The sequence below is a fragment of the Entelurus aequoreus genome, linkage group LG11, assembly GCF_033978785.1.
Source record: "Entelurus aequoreus isolate RoL-2023_Sb linkage group LG11, RoL_Eaeq_v1.1, whole genome shotgun sequence".
Taxonomy (NCBI): Eukaryota; Metazoa; Chordata; class Actinopteri; order Syngnathiformes; family Syngnathidae; genus Entelurus; species Entelurus aequoreus.
In genome coordinates this window covers 17,853,396-17,878,395 of record NC_084741.1, presented here as the reverse complement: position 1 = coordinate 17,878,395, position 25,000 = coordinate 17,853,396, and the positions used below count along the sequence as shown (strand labels likewise).

Here is a 25,000-nt window from a genome sequence, read left to right as displayed (position 1 = left end):
TTTATTAATGTGCATTGTCCCATTATTCCTATTAGGAGTTTTATAATACATCTATGAAGAAGCTTATTGGCGTGTCTGGTGGGACTGGCCAAAGTTAAGTAGGAGAAAATGCGGTCGGTTATCAATTATTTAATGTTTCTGTGCGGCCCGGTAGCAAATGCGTCACGGACCGGTGCTGGTCCCCAAACCGGTGGTTGGGGACCACTGCTTTATATGACTATTTGTCTATTTACATTTGAATTCTACCTCGATACCAGCCGTGTATGTTTATTATACGTTTACAAATCAACTTAAAGGCCTACTGAAAGCCACTACTACCGACCACGCAGTCTGATATTTTATATATCAATGATGAAATGTATTTATTTATTTATTTATGAAATCTTAACATTGCAACACATGCCAATACGGCCGGGTTAACTTATAAAGTGCAATTTTAAATTTCCCGCTAAACTTCCGGTTGAAAACGTCTATGTATGATGACGTATGCGCGTGACGTCAATCGTTGAAACGGAAGTATTGGTACCCCATTGAATCCAATACAAAAAAGCTCTGTTTTCATCTCAAAATTCCACAGTATTCTGGACATCTGTGTTGGTGAATCTTTTGCAATTTGTTTAATGAACAATGAAGACTGCAAAGAAGAAAGTTGTAGGTGGGATCGGTGTATTAGTGGCTGGCTGTAGCAACACAACCAGGAGGACTTTGACTTGGATAGCAGACGCGCTAGCCGAGGCTAGCCACCGAACGCACGGATGATCGGGTGAAGTCCTTCGTCCTTCCGTCGATCGCTGGAACGCAGGTGAGCACGGGTGTTGATGAGCAGATGAGGGCTGGCTGGCGTAGGTGGAGCGCTAATGTTTTTATCATAGCTCTGTGAGGTCCCGTTGCTAAGTTAGCTTCAATGGCGTCGTTAGCAACAGCATTGTTAAGCTTCGCCAAGCTGGGAATTAGTATTATTATTATATTGTTGATCTTCTGTCTATCCTTCCAGTCAGGGATTTATTTATTTTGTTTTTATCTGCATTTGAGCCCGATGCTATCACGTTAGCTCCGTAGCTAAAGAGCTTCGCCGATGTATTGTCGTTGAGATAAAAGTCACTGTGAATGTCCATTTCGCGTTCTCGACTCTCATTTTCAAGAGGATATAGTATACGAGGTGGTTTAAAATACAAATCCGTGATCCACAATAGAAAAAGGAGAAAGTGTGGAATCCAATGAACCCTTGTACCTAAGTTACGGTCAGAGCAAAAAAAGATACGTCCTGCACTGTAGTCGGTCACTCTCACTTTCCTCATCCACGAATCTTTCATCCTCGCTCAAATTAACGGGGTAATCGTCGCTTTCTCGGTCCGAATCTCTCTCGCTGCATTGTAAACAATGGGAAAATATGAGGAGTCCTTCCTCCGGTGACGTCACGCTACTTCCGGTATAGGCAAGGCTTTTTTTTTTATCAGCGACCAAAAGTTGCGACCTTTATCGTCGATGTTCTCTACTAAATCCTTTCAGCAAAAATATGGCAATATCGCGAAATGATCAAGTATGACACATAGAATGGATCTGCTATCCCCGTTTAAATAAAAAAAAATCATTTCAGTAGGCCTTTAACCACTATGCCACACTGTTGCTTTTATGTTCACTTAGTTTAAGCCCCTTTTAATAACAACAAAAAATGTAGCAACAATCTTTTCCTCAAAAAATAATCTGTGACGAAAATAAATTAGTTTATCTACAAGCTCATTGTCAAAAAATACTTAAGGTCATTCAATTTGGAAAGAAATACAAATATTGTTGATAGTTACAACATAACATTTCTTAAGGATATATTTTATTTATATATATTACATTTGATGAAATGAGGGTTTATTTTATCAAAATATTGTTTTATTTTGAGTATTCATGGAATTGTATATTGTGGATAATGCATATATGTTTAAGAGTTCTTTTCTTTATTCATAGCCGTGTTTAGAGCAGCAAGTACTTTTCCTTTGTATATTCTACCAGTTTCTCTTTGTCTTCATAGGTCTGTTTAGTGTCTTAGACATTGGAATGTGAATACACCCCCCCCCCCCCCCCTTCTTGCCTTATCAGTGTTGCGAGAGGTGGGGGCTTTCTTTGTGTGCAAGAAGTTGGCTCTTCCGTTTGAGGGGGAGATCAACTAGAGTAGCCGATATGAATGTATTGGTGTGGGCTGATCTCCTGAAATTTCAGTAAAACTTGATAATATTTCTATTCTGTCTTGATGGTCCTTCTTACTCAGCATATATGTCATCAAAAGAATTTGGGATTGACCAGTAACTTAGATTCCCTGGGAGGAAGAGCTGGTTGACGTAATTATATACTATAATATATAATAAATGCCCATCCATCCATTTTCTACCGCTTGTCCCTTATGGTGTCACGGGGGGGGGGGGGGGGGGGCGCTGCTGGAGCCTATCCCAGCTTAATTTTGTTAAATAAGGTCATCGTGTTTTTAATAAAGAAACAGGGGCCGTACTTATCAAGCTTCTTAGAATTACTCCTAAGAAGTCTGCTAAGAGTTGACTTAAGAGTAAATAAATTCTTCGCTGAAAGCTGCACTTAAAAGTTAGTTATCAAGCGTCTTACTCACACTTTCAGCGAAGTGTAGGACTGAATCTTAAGTGTCACACTCAGAGCTGAATTACGACATTACTATGTGCCGTAAACGGAATTTTAGGTGACGTCATTTCTGTGTCCATAGAAATGACCAATCATGGAAGGGAATCCGTTGTCTAAGAATAAATAAATATCTTGGAAATATTTAAGTGGACAATGGGAGTGTATATTTTGACAATAAACTACAAAATAATACAAAACAAACTAGTCCCCGCCGGCACTCACGCTACCGCTCCCTCTCTTCTCTCGCCCACACACTCACTGACGTCACTCACCTCACGGCCACACACATACGCTACTCTCATAAAATTTTCTTTCCAATTCATTAATTAGGCAACTAATTTGAAAATGGTGTGGGTGGCTCTATATATACTAGCCCACTGCAGCCACATGCAGAAATCAACAAGGAATCGAAAAGTATTAAATCTGTGACAAAAATAATACCCGCTCTGTCTAAACGATACCGTTTGATCAGCTGCTCGTCATCAAACAAATCCAGGACATCATTCCGCTCCCTGAACGTTCGCGCACGTCTCTCTCGCCTCAGTGCCATCCCCTGCTGGCAACTCCTAACCACTTAAGACACCTCTGAAGGTCTCTTAAATATCGTGGAGAGTAGGAGTGATTCTTAGACTTAAGAACGTTGATAAAGCTTTTATTCTTAAGTTTGAGAGTAGGACTAAATTTCGCAAATTCTCAGGACTAAAGTGTAAAATGGCACTCTAAGAAGCTTGATAAGTACGGCCCCAGATAATTAGCTTTTGCTTCTTCCTGCTCCTTTTTCGGACTCCACGTTGTTTCTTTTTTGGTATTTACCTTGTTAAAATTATACAGATGAAGAGTATTTTTGGTTTATGTGATCGAACTAAGGATAAAGTCTAAAAGTACCATCACAAAAGTATTTTCACGTCATGCTTTTAAAAAAACCAACAGATGCGTGTATGAAAACATTTATTTTACAACTAGAAAATGATCACATGAATGAACTACTACAGTTTGAAAGCAGATGACCCCCATATTTCATGTTTCATCAACAAAGTGAATTGAACAGTCATACATACAAAATACGCAAGAGATATGTTGATAAATAAAAAGTTAACCCTAAAATTCATAGTTTATTTTTTTTATATTTTTTTGGCAAACGTGCTGTATTATTCCAGTAAACTACACAAGAAAAAACAAAATGTGTAACACTTGGTGAAAAACAAAACAGAATAACAGTAAAAATGCCACAAAATATTCTTTGCACAACTGGAGGTTTTGCTACATCATTCCGTCTGGTTTGTTGGAGTCTTTAGAAAAAAGGGCGAGGGCTGAGTGGTGCATAGTTGGCGTCCGTTTGCGTTTTTTGTCTGTAGAACGTCCAATCGGGACATTAAAAGAAAAAGTTCTTCATTGACGCATAAGAACATTTCAAGCTGGAAGGCACGTGATGCACAATTTTCAAGGCATTGAACACAAACAAATCCCTGTTAGTTCAAAAGAAAACAAATAAAACACCACACCTGCAATCCCTTGTCTTTTTAAAGACATAACACAAAAATAGTTACCGAGACATTCAAGATATTGGATTGTTTACAGTCAGATCAAAAACCTCACAAACATTCTATCTTTTTTGTATTGTCCCCTCACACAGTGAACCTTATGTCTGATGTCGTTTTCTGCTGGGAAAAAAAATGAGGTTTGATGTGCCCTTTGCAGATTTGCTGGAATCAACAGAAATACAAAAATCAGTAAAAAAGGTGGGCAGGTGTGTTCCTTAGAAATTCAAATGTTAAGGAAGCCCATTTTGGCTCGGGGGGGAAACAAAATGACTCAAAAAAGAACTGGTTAAAACATTAGAACTAAACACATCATTTTAACCTCACATATGAGTTTCAGACAAGTTCATAAGGTGGACTATTATTCATCAGCCATGTTAAGAGCACCAAGCCCGACAAGATAAAATAAAAGTTACAAAACATCTGCGTAAAAACATACTTAAAAGACTAAAAAAAAAAACATTGCTACCTTTTTTTTTTTGGTTTAAATAGTTGTATCAGAGTGTAACTAAGCTAGCATTAGAAACAATAACAAAAACTGAGCAAAAGTCTCAATCCATCGTCATGGATTCAACCAAAACCACTTCCTTGCTCAGTCCGGGGACCGATGTAGGAGACCCCCCCCACTAAAAAAGTCTGAGTGGAAAAGAAAAGAATCAAGTAAATCTGCATTTTAAGTATAAAAGTGATTGGTTGTGTGACCCTGAGAAATGGACTGCAGATTCATGTCAGAACAAATTGTCTTCTTCCCCGCCACTAACACAGGCCTACCACCATGCAACACGTCGCACTGACCCAAGCAAACACACAAACTTCATACTTAAGTCATATTTTTCAAAAAAATATTTGAGTTTTTTTTTTTTTTAAATACTTTTTTTTTTTTACATTTCTATTCATCTGAAAGCTACCGTTAAAACAAGGCAAGTTTAGTGATATCTAACCCAGTTTTTTTCCCCCAACATCTTTTTTCTTCTTTCGCTCAAGAAAATATCGCAAAAAAGTACTTAATTACAAAGTTCGAGGCGGGTTCGGCTGCCGACGTTCCATTCGATGGAGATCAAACGTCGGCTCAGATGTTTCCCATCGTGCGGCTTGATGATATTTATGTGATAAAAATTATATCGAGCTTTGAAAAATCGACACCGGCCGTGACGTGGTCGTGCTGGGGCCAGGTGAGCCCGCCTCTGAGTAAAGTGACCTACAGCGTTGATTCTACTCATGGGAGGGGGTAGAAAGAGGAGGTTGCCGTGACAACAGGAGGGTAGGGGGACGGGGACAATGACAGAAAAAAAAAAAAAACGACCAGCCAGTCTGCTCCTTGGCGCCTGACTTGCTGCTGGTGCGAGGAGGATGAGGAGGAGGAGGAGGAGGATTGAAGGCCTTTAGAAGTTGAGGTGCCTCTGGCTGGGCTGGTGCAGGTGGACGGCGCCCGCCTTGGGGGGGTGCAGCAGGTTGAGACGCCGCAGGGCGTTGCGGGACAGCGCTTGGCCGGCGAGGCTCGGGCGCTGAGGCAGAAGGGCGCCGCGGCCCGAGAGCGCCGCCGCGTAGGAGACCGGGTGGAGGCCGGGTCGACGCTGGATCCCCGTCACGTCCGATCTGCAGGGGGAGACACCACACACCAATGAGGCGGAAGTTTACAGGAAGAAGTAGCGTTCGTCAGATGATTATTATTAGCAATGTCCGATAATGGCTTTTTTGCCGATATTGTCCAACTCTTAATTACCGATTCCGATATCAACCGATACCAATATATACAGTCGTGTAATTAACACATTATTATGCCTAATTTTGTTGTGATGCCCCGCTGGATGCATTAAACAATGTAACAAGGTTTTCCAAAATAAATCAACTCAAGTTATGGAAAATAATGCCAACATGGCACTGCCATATTTATTATTGAAGTCACAAAGTGCATTATTTGTTTTAACATGCCTCAAAACAGCAGCTTGGAATTTGGGACATGCGCTCCCTGAGAGAGCATGAGGAGGTTGATGTGGGCGGGGTTGGGGGTAGCTGGGGGTGTATATTGTAGCGTCCCGGAAGAGTTAGTGCTGCAAGGGGTTCTGGGTATTTGTTCTGTTGTGTTACGGTGCGGATGTTCTCCCGAAATGTGTTTGTCATTCTTGTTTGGTGTGGGTTCACAGAGTGGCGCATATTTGTAACAGTGTTAAAGTTGTTTATACGTCCACCCTCAGTGTGACCTGTATGGCTGTTGACCAAGTATGCCTTGCATTCACTTGTGTGTGTGAAAAGCCGTAGATATTAAGTGATTGGGCCGGCACGCAAAGGCAGTGCCTTTAAGGTTTATTGGCGCTCTGTACTTCTCCCTACACCCGTGTACCACTCCGTACAGTGGCGTTTTAAAAAGTCATACATTTTACTTTTTGAAACAGATACAGATAATTTCCGATATCACATTTTAAAGCATTTATCAGCCAATCATATCGTCAGTCCGATATTATCGGACATCTCTAATTATTATTATTATAAAAATAAATATAATATAATATAATATATATATATATGTGTACATACACACGTATACACATGCATCAATTTCACAATATAACAAATGTGCTACTTTAAAATAGTAAAATAATATTTAGATAATATTTACTGCATAACATAAATTCATTTCCATACTTAATAATAACAGACCAAATAAATGTTACACAGTCGCAGTAACTTCCTGGCACTAAACCTGCAGAAAATAGTTTTTCTCGGGGTTACACTTTGCTCTGTTTTGTTGCACTTCATTAAACATTTCTTACATATTTCCTATTTTTGCACCTTCATTGTCAGAGGTTATTGTTAAGTGTTCAATGTGATTTTGTTTACGTTGTTTTCCACGCTTGTGTTGACATTTTCTCTGCTTTGATAACTGAGGGGATTATATAATCAGAGGAAGGTTACATTTGAAATAAAAATATATACATTTAATATTTTTTTCCTCCTGGTCCTTATTTTCCATAGGTCTTAAAAAATGGCAATATTTCTTGATATCGACCGTATCGCCCAGCCCTACTTTCTAAGTTTTTGCTTCTGAGACTTTGTATGTGTAAGTAAATAAGCAACATCATTTGATACCTGTTTATATTGACAAATGCACTGTTTTAAACTGCAATATTGTTCAATTAAGGACACTTATTACATATGCCTAGCTTGTGTGCTATTGTGTGCTTAGCTGTTGTGTAGCTTCTAGTAGCCTAGCATGTTTACCTTTTTGTAAATGGCTCGACTAAAAGAGAAGACCAACCTTGTGTGCTTATTGGAGGACATTTAGACGTTAACTAGTAGACGCCGCAGGACTTCTTGTATCGGACATGTTAAACGAAGGCCGATGTCATACGATACATGTTTTTTGATGATATCAGACGATCAATATTGGATCGGGACAACGCTAATTAATTACCTGTGACGTGGGACGTCCAGCGAGCGTCTGCCTTTCTCCTTCCCGCCAGAGGCAGCCGGCATGGTGGCCCCGTTGCCGGGCAACAAGCCCAGTTCAAGGTCCAGGGAGCGGGGCAGGGGGTCGAGGTTGAGCCTGGGGGGGCTGTGGTGGGCGTAGACGGACATGCTGGGGTGTTCTATCAGCAGGTTCTCCAGCGGGCTGGCCTCCACCGGGACCGGCTGGTTGCTGCGGCCGGTGAAGCACGGCGGCGGGGTGACGAACCAGCTCTCCTCCAAGGAGGTTGCGTCCAGACGCTGGAAGTCGTCGTCGTCCTCCTCCTCGGCGCCGCCGTCCGGGTCGGTGTCGGCGGTGGAGTTGAGGGAGGTGCAGGAGGCGTAGCGGATGGGAGGGCTGGCCATCGGGGACGGCACCACGACCAGGTCTTCGTCCTCGTCCGGGCCGACGGTGGACCTTGAGAGGCTGTCCCCGGCCTGGCTGGAGCAGGAGTCAGCTGGGAACACAACAAAGGAGTTTTTTTAGTCTTAAGAATGTCGCACAAAGTTGAAGTTAAAGTACCAATGATTGTCACACACACACTAGGTGTGGCGAAATTATTCTCTGCATTTGACCCATCACCCTTGATCACCCCCTGGGAGGTGAGGGGAGCAGTGAGCAGCAGCGGTGGCCGCGCCCGGGAATAATTTTTGGTGATCTAACCCCCAATTCCAACCCTTGATGCTGAGTGCCAAGCAGGGAGGTAATGGGTCCCATTTTTATAGTCTTTGGTTTGAACTCACAACCTACCGATCTCAGGGCGGACCACTGAGTAGGTAAACTCCAAACTCCAAGAATAAGCGCGGTCACAATTAGAGATGTCCAATAATGGCTTTTTTGCCGATATCCGATATTGTCCAACTCTTAATTACAGATTCCGATATATACAGTTGTGGAATTACCACATTATTATGCCTAACTTTGTTGTGGTGCCCCGCTGGATGCATTAAACAATGTAACAAGGTTTTCCAAAATAAATCAACTCAAGTTATGGAAAAAAAATGCCAACATGGCACTGCCATATTTATTATTGAAGTCAAAGTGCATTATTTTTTTTTAACATGCCTCAAAACAGCAGCTTGGAATTTGGGACATGCTCTCCTGGAGATAATCCTAATACCCACTACAACTATGGGAAATACTATACTTGACTTTCACAAAGTGCATTTTTTATTTATTTTTTATTTTTTATTTTTTTAAACATGCCTCAAAACAACAGCTACAAAAACAATGAAGGCACACAGCTTCAGTCCAGAGTATACTAGAGCAGTGGTCCCCAACGTTTTTGTAACTGCGGACCGGTCAACGCTTGAAAATTTGTCCCACGATCAAATTTTAGTTTTTTTGTTTTTTGTCATAAAAAAATACAATCATGTGTGCTTACGGACTGTATCCCTTGCAGACTGTATTGATATATATTGATATATAATGTAGGAACCAGAATATTAATAACAGAAAGAAACAACCCTTTTGTGTGAATGAGTGTAAATGGGGGAGGGAGGTTTTTTGGGTTAGTGCACTAATTTTAAGTGTATCTTGTGTTTTTTATGTTTTTTTAATATCTATTTAAAATTTCTTGTGCGACCCGGTACCAATCGATCCACGGACCGGTACCGGTGGTTGGGGACCACTGTACTAGAGCATACTTGCCAACCTTGAGACCTCTGAATTCGGGAGAAGGGGGGGGTTGGTGGTAGCGGGGGGTGTATATTGGTATATTGTAGCGTCCCGGAAGAGTTAGTGCTGCAAGGGGTTCTGGGTATTTGTTCTGTTGTGTTACGGTGCGGATGTTCTCCCGAAATGTGTTTGTCATTCTTGTTTGGTGTGGGTTCACAGTGTGGTGCATATTTGTAAAAGTGTTAAAGTTGTTTATACGTCCACCCTCAGTGTGACCTGTATGGCTGTTGACCAAGTATGCCTTGCATTCACTTATGTGTGTATAAAAGCTGCATATATTATGTGACTGGGCCGGCACGCTGTTTGTGTGGAGGAAAAGCGGACGTGACGACAGGTTGTAGAGGACGCTAAAGGCAGTGCCTTTAAGGCACGCCCCCAATATTGTTGTCTGGGTGGAATTCGGGAGAATGGTTGCTCCGGGAGATTTGAGAGGGGCACTGAAATTCGAGAGTCTCCCGGGAAAATCGGGAGGGTTGGAAAGTATGACCACACGGACTCTGATCTGTCAGCATAAAACTGCAGTGCTTGAAAAGCACCAGCAGGAGGCAGTGTGGTCATGCAAAGTATGATGTCACATGACCACAGGCTGACTAATGGCAGTAAGAAACAGTTAATGCTGTGTTTGCTGGGCTGCAGGCCACAGATTATTAATAAATCCCCGTCCATGAGAAGATGCCAACATGGACTGCCCCTGTGCCAAAATCCACACGTTGCTCTCCCGATCCTCCAATGATTCACAGACAGGAAGTTAGGAGGGGGGGGGGACTAAAAATAAACCATTAGACATGACTTTTTAAGGACTACAGTTAAAAATCATCAAGGATCGTCATTTATTGACTTTTACCTTCCGGAAATGTTGTTTTGCAAACAAACGGGTCACGTGACCAGAGCGAGGAAAACTTTGTTAAATGAACCCTTGTAACCTCACTGTTTACTTCCTGTTTGGAAGCAAACACGCTTGACGGAGATCGTCCCTGCATGTGACATCTGCGCCACACCCACCCGCTCACTGCTGTTTACACAGCTGCCTCTTTATTAGGCACACCATATAATGAGAGTCAGTGAAGGTCCTAGGGTTCGATCCCGGGCTCGGGATCTTTTTGTGTGGAGTTTGCATGTTCTCCCTGTGACTGCGAGGGTACTCCGGCTTCCTCCCACCTCCAAAGACATGCACCTGGGGATAGGTTGATTGGCAACACTAAATGGTCCCTAGTGTGTGAATGTTGTCTGTCTATCTGTGTTGGCCCTGCGATGAGGTGGCGACTTGTCCAGGGTGTACCCCGCCCTCCGCCCGAATGCAGCTGAGATAGGCTCCAGCACCCCCGCGCCACCCCGAACGGGACAAGCGGTAGAAAATGGATGGATGGATGGATGAAAATAAGATATAGTGTGTTCCCTAATTCAACTAGGGCTGCAACAACTAATTGATTAAAATCGATTATAAAAATAGTTGGCGATTAATTTAGTCATCGATTCGTTGGATCTATGCTATGCACATGCGCAGAGGCAATTTTTATTTTTTATTTTTTTAATTTTTTTTTATAAACCTTTATTTATAAACTAACATGTACAAACAGCTGAGAAACAATCAAAATAAGTATGGTGCCAGTATGCTAGTTTTTTTCCAATAAAATACTGGAAAGGATAGAAATGTAGTTTGTCTCTTTTATCCGATTATTCATCGATTTTCGACAGATGAATCGGTGATCAAATTAATCGTTAGTTGCAGCTCTAAATTCAACTATACGTTTGTTGTTATTGTGCTTGTACTATCAGTGTTTCCGCTACATTTGTGTTAGAATATACAAAAAAAGTCAAGCTGATTTAAAAAAATAATAATTTTCTATAAGGGTGATAGACAGAAAGTGTTAATACTGTAAGTATTGTACCTATTACACAGCAGCTATTTGATTGTAACATGCAACTTGGTTGTAGTTTTTATCAACAAAATTTGAAGGTGTTGAAATCGCCATATAAAAATCGCTAATGCTAATCAGTAGCATTTCAACAGCAAACCCAATGTATCTTAGTATCAAGCTTAGCGTATTTTAGGAAACAAAGTGTTTAAGTCCATTTCTTTGATGGCATTGAAAATTGCAACATTACCTAGAGGTAGTTTGGCTGTGTCCGCTCTCAGTGCTGCTGGAGTGATGGCCAAGTGCCTAAGGGCAAAGAGTTGGCAACCGGGTGTGACGTCATGCGCAACCCAGGTACCATAAAATGGTAACTTTGGATTTTACTTGAATCGGTGGTCGGTAGGACCGGCGGGACTAAAAATAAAGTAGAGGATTCGGTACGTCCCTAGTAACGGCGCTCTTAACCCAAAACACTGTCATATTTGTTTAATGATCTCTTTCTTTTATTCAATGAATATCTTCCCCTTATGCCCATATTTGGCTATGAGCTAATGCTAGCGTGTAAGACGAGACATTTTGGGCGGATGATACGGTGTTCGCCAACTAATGACGGGAATACTCGGAAGTCACATTTTTGCTTGCAAATTAAAGCGTAACAATTAGCAAAGAGCAAAGCTCTTATCTTAAAACACTCGTAAGTTAGGGCACTCTTAAGTTGAGGTACCACTGTATATTCTGGTTAATACAGAAATATTGTGTGCATGGATCTGCAGTGCATGGCTAGGCAAGTGTAAAAAGGCTTGATTGTGACTACAGTATTAACCGGGACTATTTTTACCTGTTTTGACAACAACTCAGCTGAAGTGAGACACCCGTGCACTCAATGCCCCGTGCAAAAAAAAAGAAAAGAAATGTTCACACGCCTGCGGAATCTGGGTCGGCTCAAGTGGAGTGAGGCTGAGCGGTGCACTCTGTTTTGACTGGACTCAGGCTCTTAAAATGTCGACAGAGGCAAAATCCAATCATATTTAATTTCGTCTGTATGCGAATGGGACGAGTTAAGAATCTATTCAATCACAGTAGCATGTGGGAGAAGCTAATATTTCGAGATGACTCATACTGTACTGAATTACTGTTACTATTGAAGACGGTAGGGCTGGAGCAAGGTCGCTCACTCTACCACTACTTTTGTTGTACACCATGGGCGAGCTTGCCTTCCAATTTAATTAGTGCACTTAATCGATGTCCTTGGCACACTGTTCGGCTATTGATTGCACAACTTGACAACCCAAAAGACCAGATTTGTCATTTTTCAAGCAAACACACAAAGAAAGACGGGTATGTGAAATATACATACGTTGTAGATAGGGCTGGGCGATATGGCCTTTTTTTAATATCGTGATATTTTAAGGCCATGTCGCGATACACGATATATATATCTCAATATTTTGCCTTAGCCTTCAATGAACACTTGATGCATATAATCACAGCTGTATGATGATTATATGTGTCTACATTAAAACATTCTTCTTCATATTGCATTAATATATGCTACTTTAAAACTTTCATGCAGAGAAGGAAATCACAACTAAAAAAAAATCACTATTTTTTCATACGGTGTTGATCTGGAAATGTTTGCCTCTGCATTTTGATGGTGTGGGCGTGTGGCACCGAACGGAGATGTTGACATGCGGAGTAAGCACTCTTCATTCTCTAGCAGGTGACTTTTCAAATGATGCTACATATTAGCAGTAATGCTACTTTTTATAGCAACGCTTTTGCCCCACACTTGACATATTACGGTTGTCTGTTCAACATATTCCCACATGAAGCCAAACCACCGCCAGACGATGGACCCCCTGCTGTTTTTTGGGGGAATTAATTATTCCTTCATTTGTTACCATTTTCGCACCTTCTCTCTCTCGTATTACCACTCGCACGGCTGCGTTAGCATCACAGCTAACGTTACCCATGCTGCTACCTCTTTGCTGCGCGAGGGCGTATACGTATGTGACGTATGTCGTGACAGTATGTGACGTGTGTAAGAAGGTGCGCTTGTCTGTCTGTGAGGAGACACAGGAAAGAGCGAGGAGAGCCTGTAGTGTAATGCCAGCAGCTAAAAGCAACTGCGTGAGAACGTATACTTGAATATCACGATATAGTCATTTTCTATATCGCATAGAGACAAACCCACGATATATCGCCCAGCCCTAGTTGTAGATTTATAATACTAAATGGGACAGTGGCAAAGACGCCACTCAGTGTAGTCATACGCTTGATTTCCCTTCGGGTGATGGGCGACTGGCAGCGCTTCATAGCAGCAGTCGACCTCCAGGGCCCCAACTCCCCCCCGCCCCCCCTCTGTTGCAAGTTGTCGTGATTAAATGTAACATGTTTATGTGTGCATGGCATGGAGGTTTTTTCCCACTCCAGACTGGGTCCCCTTAGGAGCCCAGTCTAGATTGTATTTTTTTACTCATTTTCTTCCACCTTTTACGGGGCGCCTCGTGGCGACCCATCAGCGTTCCAGTTCTGTAACCCTGTACACTGTTTGTCTAATCTTGAACGGGTTTGTGCTGAAAACATAGTTTAGTTGTACTTGTTGCAATGACAATAAATACCTATCCTATCCTATCCACAAAATAAAACAGTGGTTCTTAAACCTTTTCCCCCCCTTCAGGTGCCGCCTAAGAAAAAAACTTGGCTCACCAAGTACAAGCGTAATGACCAACATTAAAATACAGTAGCATTGTAGGCTTAAGTATTAATTTGAACAGTGTTGAGAGATAGAAATGACGGAGCGAGACGGTAATGTTTTTGTTTTGTTTATTTTGGCGTCGACTACGGCCTACAGTAGTCGGATTGTACCGACTTCCATTGAAGCTGCACAAACCTTTGATAACGGCTCAAGTCACGTCGGTACAATATTAAATTAAGTGATTCTTTGGCGTACCACTAGATGGAGCCCAAGTACCACTGAAATAGAATACAACTAGTTTGTTTCTTCATAGACCATTATAGTCATAATTCAACATTTGAAAAATATGCTTGATTTCAGCACCGGATTATAAGGCGCATTAAAGGAGTCATATTATTATTATTTTTTTCTAAATGTAAAATACTTCCTTGTGGTCTACATAACATGTAATGGTGGTTCTTTGGTCAAAATGTTGCATAGATGATGTTTTACAGATCATCTTCAAGACACTTTCTGACAGTCTCTTCCAGATGCGCCGTTTTGTGGGCGGTCTTATTTACGTGGCTCACCTTCGGCAGTGTCTTCTCCCCGTCATCTTAGTTGTAGCGGTGTAGCGTGCAAGGACGGGGGTGGAAGAAGTGTCAAAAGATGGCGCTAACTGTTTTAATGACATTCAGACTTTACTTCAATCAATAACGGAGCAGCATCTCCTCATCCGGAAACAACCACACCGGAAATGTGTCCCGTGAAAAACCGTCCGACCGGAACTCTAATAACTAAAGTTCCTTAGGTGAATAACGTAAACTCACTACACCGGTATGTTTTAGCGCTTTCATGGCGAGTTTACTGACAGATATAAGTAAGAACTTTACACTACTTTATATTTGAAATGGCAACAGCGGAGGATGAATGTCCCATAACAAGAAGATAGAGAAAAAGAAGAAGCTTATCGACTACGGTGTCGGCACGGACTAAAAAGGTGGACGCGCACAATTTTTTAGGATTCATGCAGATCCCAAATACGGATCAGCAGGTAACAGAAGGTAAGAAAAGTTGCTTTTGCATAATATTGCAAAACAAAACACCGGATAATGTCTTACCTTTTACACACACCATAATAATACTCCTATGTTGAAGCACATCAAGCGGTGTGGCTTCATAGCTTACCAAAGTCGTACTAAAACATTTTGATAGCTTTTTGAGCGCCGTGTGTAATGTTCTATATTTTCAATGGAACATATCAAATGTTGGTGTTGTTTAGTTGAGTCATATTGCCATCATAGTGCAGTCTACACGTATCTCTTATGTTTGACTGCCATCTACTGGTCACACTTATGTACCAAATAAAATTGCTTCGAGGTCGGTAAGCAAAACCAAAATTATTCCTTACATTAGGCGCACTGGGTTATTAGGCGCACTTTCGAGTATTGAGAAGAAGAAAAAAAGGATTTTAAGTGCGCCTTATAGTCCGTAAAATACGGTACCTACTTATTGACATATTCATCAACTTAATTTTTGTTTAGTTGAGTCATGTTGCCATCATAGCGCAGTCTACACGTATATCTTGTGTTTGACTGCCATCTACCGGTCACACTTATGTACCAAATAAAATTGCTTCGAGGTCGGTAAGCAAAACCAGAATTATTCCTTACATTAGGCGCGCTGTCGAGTTTTAAAAAGAAAAGTATTTTAAGTGCGCCTTATAGTCCGTAAAATACGGTACCTACTTATTGACATATTCATCAAATTAATTTTTGTTTAGTTGAGTCATATTGCCATCATAGCGCAGTCTACATGTATCTCTTATGTTTGACTGCCATCTACTGGTCACACTTATGTACCGAATAAAATTGCTTCGAGGTTGGTAAGCAAAACCAGAATTATTCCTTACATTAGGCGCACTGTCGAGTTTTGAGAAGAAAAAAAGGATTTTAAGTGCGCCTTATAGTCTGTAAAATACAGTACCTACTTATTGACATATTCATCAACTTAGTTTTAGAGATCCTCTGCAAAAACCTTAATAAAAGAGGTTCCAAGACAGCTTCAAAGATCCGTTATGTTTTATACTTTTACATTTTAGTCGACAAAATTTACTGACTTTTTAGTCGGCTAAATGTTGAGGAATTTAGATGGCTAAAACTTGACGAGGACTAAAATGCATTTTCGTCAAAACGTAACTAAAACCTCTCTCTTTGAGCATCTCGTACCATGCTTTGCCCTAAATACATTTTTCTGGCCTTACCAGGCCTCCATTTTGGCACCATGCACCGCCGCCCTCTTTACCACAACCCAGTTGAATTTGCCAGTTGGACCAGTTTTAAAAAGAAGTGGCGAGACTCACCCAGGAAGTTGACCAGGATCCAGTCTTCATCCTCCTCTTTCTCCTGGCAGTCTCCGGGTCGGCCGCAGCGGCTCAGGTCCTGTGCGACGTCGTCGCCGCCGCCGAACAGGACGCTGGCGAACCTCTGGAACATCCTGGGTCGTGGGTGTCGGGCCGAGGGGAAGGGAGAGCGACGCGTGGCGCGGGGCGATGGCAGGGAGGCGCTTTGGTCATCGGCTGCAGGCTTGGCAGCGGCGGACGAGGGGCTCTGCGGAGGTGCTAAAGTGCATCAATGGCGTGTGGTTGCGACTCATCTGAGAGGCAGAGGGCGGCACATAGCTCGACGTGTGGAGGAGACAAAGAACAAGACCTAAAAAGACAGAATTATCAGGAATAAACTTTAGCAATAGGATCTCAACTAGAGGTTTTCTGGTGATTAAATGACTCAAAAAAGCAGAAAAACAACATGGATGTCTCATAATAGCTAAGACAGGATTTGTCTTAGCAGCTGCAGTTGGTAACAAAAAGAGGCTGTGTCACTCTGCAGAAGTGAAAGAAAAAAAAAAAGGCACAGCTGGACAGCAGCAGGTCCGCTTTTCGCAGTTGGTTTTTCACACTGGAGGACAAAGCAGAGTCCATCCCCACTGCTGCTTCTTGGCTTTCTCTGAATGCACACAGCAGGGCTCAATTACCATCTGAGGTCACTCCGAGTTTCTTTAGCACCGCAATGAGCCTAATCACAGCTAGAAGGTGGAACATTTTGCTCCATAATGCATTTCATAATCAATGTAAACGCTGCAAAGCAAAAACTTCGGGACTCACTTTGCAGCACTGGAAATAACCGATTTTCACAAGATGCGTCACGACGGTCGTGTCTGTTTCCACCGACATGACAATGCCTTTGATTGATTGAGACTTTTATTAGTAGATTGCACAGTACAGTACATATTCCGTACAATTGACCACTAAATGGTAACACCCGAATAAGTTTTTCCACTTGTTTAAGTCGGGGTCCACGTTAATCAATTCATGGTATAAATATATACTATCAGCATAATACAGTCATAGTATATACATTGAATTATTTACATTATTTACAATCCGGGGGGTGGCATGTGGAGGGGGTTAGGTTTGGTTGATATCAGCACTTCAGTCATCAACAATTGCATCATCTGAGAAATGGACATTGAAACAGTGTAGGTCTGACTTGGTAGGATATGTACAGCGAGCAGAGAGCATAGTGAGCTCAGAAAGCATAAGTACAAGTATATACATTTGATTATTTACAATCCGGGGAGGTGGGATGTGGTGGGGGCATGGGGTTAGTCTAGGGTTGTAGCTGCCTGGAGGTGTACTTTTAGAGCGGTTTTGAAGGAGGGTAGAGATGCACTTTCTTTTACACATGTTGGGAGTGCATTCCATATTGATGTGGCATAGAAAGATAATGAGTTAAGACCTTTGTTAGATCGGAATCTGGGATTAACATGGTTAGTGGAGCTCCCCCTGGTGTTGTGGTTATGGCGGTCATTTAAGTTATGGAAGTAGTTTAGACATGTACTTTGGTATCCGGTTCCGGATCCTTGCGCTAAATATACGCAGAGATCAAATTGAGCTAAATCCCCTTGTGTTGGCCAGAAGTCATGCACAGGCACAAAATAAATTATCCGGTTTCCTTTCAAAATAGTCCGTCTTCAAGGCGGATCGTATTTTTACACTTTGAAACGACGGTGACATGAAGTCAACTTTTCAAAGGTTTTTTTTAGATGTCATTTCTACTTGTTGCAGATTGTGTAGGTCCAAAATTCAAGAATCCTAAACAGGCATATCCCGGGAAGCTATGTGCGCATATTAAAGTTAAAAGTTAAAGTACCAATGATTGTCACACACACACTAGGTGTGGTGAAACGTGTCCTCTGCATTTGACCCATCCCCTTGTTTACCCCCTGGGAGGTGAGGGGAGCAGTGGGTGATTTAACCCCCAATTCCAACCCTTGATGCTGAGTGCCAAGCAGGGAGGTAATGGGTCCCATTTTTATAGTCTTTGGTATGACTTGGCCGGAGTTTCAACTCACAACCTACCAATCTCAGGGCGGACACTAACCACTAGGCCTGAGTAGGTACTCAGATATGGCATCCTGTGTCAAATGCCAGCTGATACAGGGGTCAGGGTAGGCAGGGCCGTGGTTCGTGGTTGTTGTGCGTGTCGCCAGGGATGATACTGTTGTATTGTTGCTTGATACAAAAAAAAAAAAAAAGTTGTTGCTCTGCAAGTCAAAACTGTCGTCTTTTTGCGAGTCAAGTCAATGCCGTCCGTCACTGTGGATATTGATGGACGGCAAAGCTCGAGACATTCCGAGGTGTTTACTTTATCACACAATTCTCGTAAAAGTCCGCGCAACAGAACGCGATTACATTACCAGAATAGATTAACGTGGACCCCGACTTAAAAACTTATACGGGTGTTACCATTTAGTGGTCGATTGTACGGAATATGTACTGTACTGTGCAATCTACTAAAGTCTCAATGCCGCAGCCGTGCCGCAGCCGGTGGAAATTAAGTTAAGCGCGACAACCCGCACTGTGGTACGTTTACGACCCACCCTCAGCTTCGTACATCTCCACATCCGACTGCTTAAAAGGTTATGTTTTTAACCACGACTCAATGTTATTTAATACTCACAGTGCAGTCCTAACTCTTGTCAGTAGACACGTTGCTCTCCAGTTTGTAGGTTTGTGTAAAACAAAGTGCAAAAACTAATATAGCCGACTCTCGCAAAACTGCCTCAAGATATAGCTACCTAGCCACTAAAGCGTTTTTTTGTGCTTGGTAAATTAAATTAACATGATTGATATAACCTCAGCAGCAAACATGTTGTTGTCGTGTTCGTTTACGTTTGCAAGCGCAACTTTGCCTGCTTCCGTAAACAACGCCATGTGACGTTTAGGGGAAACGAGTTCTTTGTTGAACATATATTATGAATGTAAGTTATAAATTCGTCAGAACCCTTCTACATTTCGTGACCATGTGTCGTTAAAAGACACACGACCCCTGCGCCCGACACATCGTTCTTAAAAAATGGACCCAAACTCACTCGTCGCATCCGTTTAACGCATTTACTTTCCAAACGTCGCATTTACTTTCCGACACTTAAACGCACCGCATCGTTCGCTGTGTCTGCGATGCGTTCACGTACGTCGTCTCCATTGGTCAATTTTCGTTTTCCGTAGAGTTCCAACTCTGTAAACATCATTGGGTGGAAAATAACATCTGAGGTCTGATAATCGGTTGTACCGCCTCCCCTGGCGACTTTTTGGGCAGGCAAACAAACAGAACACGCATTACTTTCCAACACTTAAACGCACCGCATCGTTCGCCGTTTCTGCGATGCGTTCACGCAGGTCGTCTCCATCGGTTAATTTCGTGTAGGTTTTCGGTGGAGTTTAAACTCTGTAAACATCATGGGGTGGGGAAAAAAAACGACCAGCGTACAAAACAACAACATCCGAGGTCTGATAATCGGTTGTACCGCCTCCATTGGCGACCTTTTCGGGCAGGCAAACAAACAGAACACACAATAAAGCTGCTTTTGTCATATCACATCCGGGAACCCTGATAACATGATTTGCTGAATTAAGAGGAGCACTCGAGATCCCGTTGAAAATTTGCAGGAAAATACTCAAACCTACGAGTTACTAATCTAATTTAAGTACATTTGAGGAGATTTTTGGTCCGGTTTTCACACATCAACTCGTCGATCAATCGGCTAATTTAGTTTATGTGGTCGAGCAACCAGTTTTGAGTTCTCCAAAAGCTTTAAGGCGGTTGAGCCTGTTAGTACTGTAGAAGGGGGGTGGGGGTTGTAATTCGACACGGCTCGGCATTTGAAAACCGTCTGTTTTACCTTCATCTCAAAACAATGTAATAAGGAAAAAAAAACCCTTCTAGAATGTACTGAAATGGTGCACGTTTGCCATGAATAGGTTTTTAAGCACTTAAATATCGAAAAGCTAACGCAGCAGAATAAAACGTGAAGAAAACGGACCAAAAACATCTCCTTTGAACAACAAGAAAACCAAAAAGAAAGTCGACGATAAAAGTAAAGATTGATCGTGCAGATAAGCGAATATTGCAGAGAATAAATCAATGGCGGTTGAGTGCGGGTAAAACAAAGAACCCACCTGCAGCTGAGGAGAAAAGGAAGCTTTAAAGTAGCACAAATCGACGTTCAACTCCGTTCAAATGTGAGGTAGCCGTGTTACTTTTCGAAAAATGGAAAAAAAAAAGTCAAGTTTCTTCTCAGAAGAAATAAAGTATAAAACTGAGCCTCGACGTCTGCGGTGCGCTTGCTCCTCTTTGCCCAACTGCTCCTTTTGTTATTGTTTTCGGCCTCCCAACAGCTGATCGCCATTACGTCAGGAGGCAGGGCCCTGGCGGGGTGGGAGATGGGGGCGGTACTCTGGAGCCGCTCGACCAATCACCGGGCGCGACACTGGCTGTCACCAAGCCACGTGACCAGCCGAGTGGAGCTGGTCGAAGGACATGACTGGACAAAACCTTCCTCCGACGGGGTTACATAAGAGCCACAACATCCGCTTCCGGTTCCAAGGCGAACACACTGTACTATTAGTGTATTATTGTCGTTACAAGTTTAATAAACCTCTCCTGGTTTATGTAAACAAGCAGGGGAGGGCATCATTTAAGGCGTGGATTTTTGTTGTCAAAACAAATTACTTAAAAAAACAATGCTACAAACGTGCCACCGCACGGATGTTACTACTTTTTAAAGTCACGGTGCAGTTGGTACACCCAACATGATAGGATTTGTAAACTTCCATTTGGGAAATACAAATAATGTGTTCCGGGGGAGGAAATAACTTTGGGTGTGGATTTTTGCTATCAAAAATGTTTCAAAACAAATTACTTAAAAAAAAAAACTATACAAACATGCCACTACTTTTTAAAGTCACGGTGCAGTCGATACGCCCAACATGATAGGATTTGTAAACTTCCATTTGGGAAATACAAATAATGTGTTTCAGGGGAGGAAATAACTTTGGGCGTGGATTTTTGTTATCAAAAATGTTTAAAAAAAAAATTACTTAAAAAAACAACTATACAAACATGCCACTGTGCAGTTGTTACTACTTTTTAAAGTCACGGTACAGTTGGTACACCCAACATGATAGGATTTGTAAACTTCCATTTGGGAAATACAAATAATGTGTTCCAGGGGAGGAAATAACTTTGGGCGTGGATTTTTGTTATCAAAAAATGTTTTAAAAAAACAACAACTATACAAACATGCCACCGCACAGATGTTACTACTTTTTAAAGTCACGGTGCAGTTGATACACCCAACATGATAGGATTTGTAAACTTCCATTTGGGAAATACAAATAATGTGTTCCAGAGGAGGAAATAACTTTGGGGGTGGATTTTTGTTATCAAAAAATGTTGTCTGTGAAGCACTTTGAGTCTGCCTTGTGTATGAAAAGCGCTATACAAATAAAGTTGCCTTGCCTTGCCTTGCCTAAAAAAAACAACAACTATACAAACATGCCACCGCACAGATGTTACTACTTTTTTAAGTCACGGTACAGTTGGTACACCCAACATGATAGGATTTGTAAACTTCCATTTGGCAAATACAAATAATGTGTTCCAGGGGAGGAAATAACTTTGGGCGTGGATTTTTGTTATCAAAAAATGTTTAAAAAAAACAACAACTATACAAACATGCCACCGCACAGATGTTACTACTTTTTAAAGTCACGGTGCAGTTCATACACCCAACATGATAGGATTTGTAAACTTCCATTTGGTAAATACAAATAATGTGTTCCAGGGGAGGAAATAACTTTGGGCGTGGATTTTTGTTATCAAAAAATGTTTAAAAAAAACAACAACTATACAAACATGCCACCGCACAGATGTTACTACTTTTTAAAGTCACGGTGCAGTTCATACACCCAACATGATAGGATTTGTAAACTTCCATTTGGCAAATACAAATAATGTGTTCCAGGGGAGGAAATAACTTTGGGCGTGGATTTTTGTTATCAAAAAATGTTTAAAAAAAACAACAACTATACAAACATGCCACCACACAGATGTTACTACTTTTTAAAGTCACGGTACAGTTGGTACACCCAACATGATAGGATTTGTAAACTTCCATTTGGGAAATACAAATAATGTGTTCCAGAGGAGGAAATAACTTTGGGCGTGGATTTTTGTTATCAAAAAATGTTTAAAAAAAACTACAACTATACAAACATGCCACCACACAGATGTTACTACTTTTTAAAGTCACGGTGCAGTTCATACACCCAACATGATAGGATTTGTAAACTTCCATTTGGGAAATACAAATAATGTGTTCCAGAGGAGGAAATAACTTTGGGCGTGGATTTTTGTTATCAAAAAATGTTTAAAAAAAACAACAACTATACAAACATGCCACCCCACAGATGTTACTACTTTTTAAAGTCACGGTACAGTTAGTACACCCAACATGATAGGATTTGTAAACTTCCATTTGGCAAATACAAATAATGTGTTCCAGGGGAGGAAATAACTTTGGGCGTGGATTTTTGTTATCAAAAAATGTTTAAAAAAAACAACTATACAAACATGCCACCGCACAGATGTTACTACTTTTTAAAGTCACGGTACAGTTGGTACACCCAACATGATAGGATTTGTAAACTTCCATTTGGGAAATACAAATAATGTGTTCCAGGGGAGGAAATAACTTTGGGGGTGGATTTTTGTTATCAAAAATGTCTCAAAACAAATTACTTTAAAAAACAACAACTATACAAATATGCCACTACTTTTTAAAGTCAAGGTACAGTTGATACACCCAACATGATAGGATTTGTAAACTTCCATTTGGGAAATACAAATAATGTGTTCCGGGGGAGAAAATGACTTTGGGCGTGGATTTTTGTTATCCAAACAAATGACTTTAAAAAACAACTATACAAACATGCCACCGCACAGATGTTACTACTTTTTAAAGTCACGGTACAGTTGGTACACCCAACATGATAGGATTTGAAAACTTTTATTAGGGAAATACAAATAATGTGTTCTAGGGGAGGAAATAACTTTGGGCGTGGCTTTTTGTTATCAAAAATGTCTCAAGACAAATGACTTAAAAACAACTATACAAACATGCCACCACACAGATGTTACTACTTTTTAAAGTCACGGTACAGTTGATACACCCAACATGATAGGATTTGTGAACTTCCATTTGGAAAATACAAATAATGAGTTCCAGGGTCAAACTGTGGCTTTTGCCAACATTCTATTAACTTTTTTGAATCATTTTGTGACATTTATTAGTGCTAACTTTGGTTACTGTAGTTTTTGCGGCCGCCAAAGGGTTAATTTAGTGCTCCTCATGAACGTCAACAAGTGATGCAACATTTGAAGTAAGTACTGACACATTCTGTCCACAATAGTGCAAGTTATTTGCATGTTTGGTTTTCCTCCGCCGAGCTGAACCTTTGACTCCACAGTAGACGCCTCCCACTTTGTGGGAATCATAACAAATCTATAAATTCAGATGGAAAAACACACGATAAAGACGCCTTTCCTTTCATATTTCCATTGGCACAAAAACAAGGTCACAACTGAGCGACTGACGTCACAACAATGATAAGACGTTCTTGTTTAGTTTTCTTCTCTCTCTTCTCTTTTCTCTCTGCTGCTGTGTGTTACATCAGCTTCATCGCTACTGTACTTCAACCTTAGGGTTTGTTATTTAACATGTGAAAAAACACAACGTCACTTAATACATCTCTTGTAAAAGTTTTGCTAATCAACCTTAATGTACGTAGTATTTTTTTATATTGCCAATATTGTTAGTGACCTGATTATCAAGTACAAAACCCAAAACCAGTGAAGTCTGCACGTTGTGTAAATGGTAAATAAAAACAAAATACAATGATTTGCTAATCCTTTTCAACTTATATTCAATTGAATAGACTGCAAAGACAAGATATTTAACGTTCGAACTGGAAAACGTTATTTTTTGCAAATATTAGCTCATTTGGAATTTTGATGCCTGCAACATGTTTCAAAAAAGCTGGCACAAGTGGCAAAAAAGAGTGAGAAAGTTGAGGAATGCTCATCAAACACTTATTTGGAACATCCCACAGGTGAACAGGCTAATTGGGAACAGGTGGGTGCCATGATTGGGTATAAAAGTAGATTCCATGAAATGCTCAGTCATTCACAAACAAGGATGGGGCGAGGGTCACCACTTTGTGAACAAATGGTGAGCAAATTGTCCAACAGTTTAAAAACAACATTTGTCAACCAGCTATTGCAAGGAATTTAGGGATTTCACCATCTACGGTCCGTAATATCATCAAAGGGTTCAGAGAATCTGGAGAAATCACTGCACGTAAGCGATGATATTACGGACCTTCGATCCCTCAGGCGGTACTGCATCAAAAAGCGACATCAGTGTGTAAAGGATATCACCACATTGGCCCAGGAACACTTCAGAAAACCACTGTCAGTAACTACAGTTGGTCGCTACATCTGTAAGTGCAAGTTAAAACTCTACTATGCAAAGCCAAAGCCATTTATCAACAACACCCAGAAACGCAGCCGGCTTCGCTGGGCCCGAGCTCATCTAAAATGGACTGATGCAAAGTGGAAAAGTGTTCTGTGGTCTGACGAGTCCACGTTTCAAATTGTTTTTGGAAACTGTGGACGTCGTGTCCTCCGGAACAAAGGAAAATAACCATCCTGATTGTTATAGACGCAAAGTGTAAAAGCCAGCATGTGTGAGGGTATGGGGGTGT

General features: G+C 41.3%; 2 protein-coding genes across 2 annotated transcripts in view; one reads left to right on the top strand and one right to left on the bottom strand.

Moving 5' to 3' along the window:
• The window catches only part of ndufaf6 (NADH:ubiquinone oxidoreductase complex assembly factor 6), a 133,426-nt gene that overhangs the window by 49,194 nt on the left and 59,232 nt on the right, over nucleotides 1-25,000 (top strand). The gene's annotated exons all lie outside the window — the stretch shown is intronic.
• tp53inp1 (tumor protein p53 inducible nuclear protein 1) lies at nucleotides 3,572-20,554 on the bottom strand. Its single transcript, XM_062062637.1, has 4 exons — nucleotides 20,354-20,554; nucleotides 16,196-16,544; nucleotides 7,591-8,080; nucleotides 3,572-5,774 (listed from the first exon to the last, which is right to left on the bottom strand). Exons 2-4 carry the CDS (start codon nucleotides 16,326-16,328, stop codon nucleotides 5,561-5,563), a joined length of 837 nt encoding a protein of 278 aa, XP_061918621.1. The 5' UTR covers nucleotides 16,329-16,544; nucleotides 20,354-20,554; the 3' UTR covers nucleotides 3,572-5,560.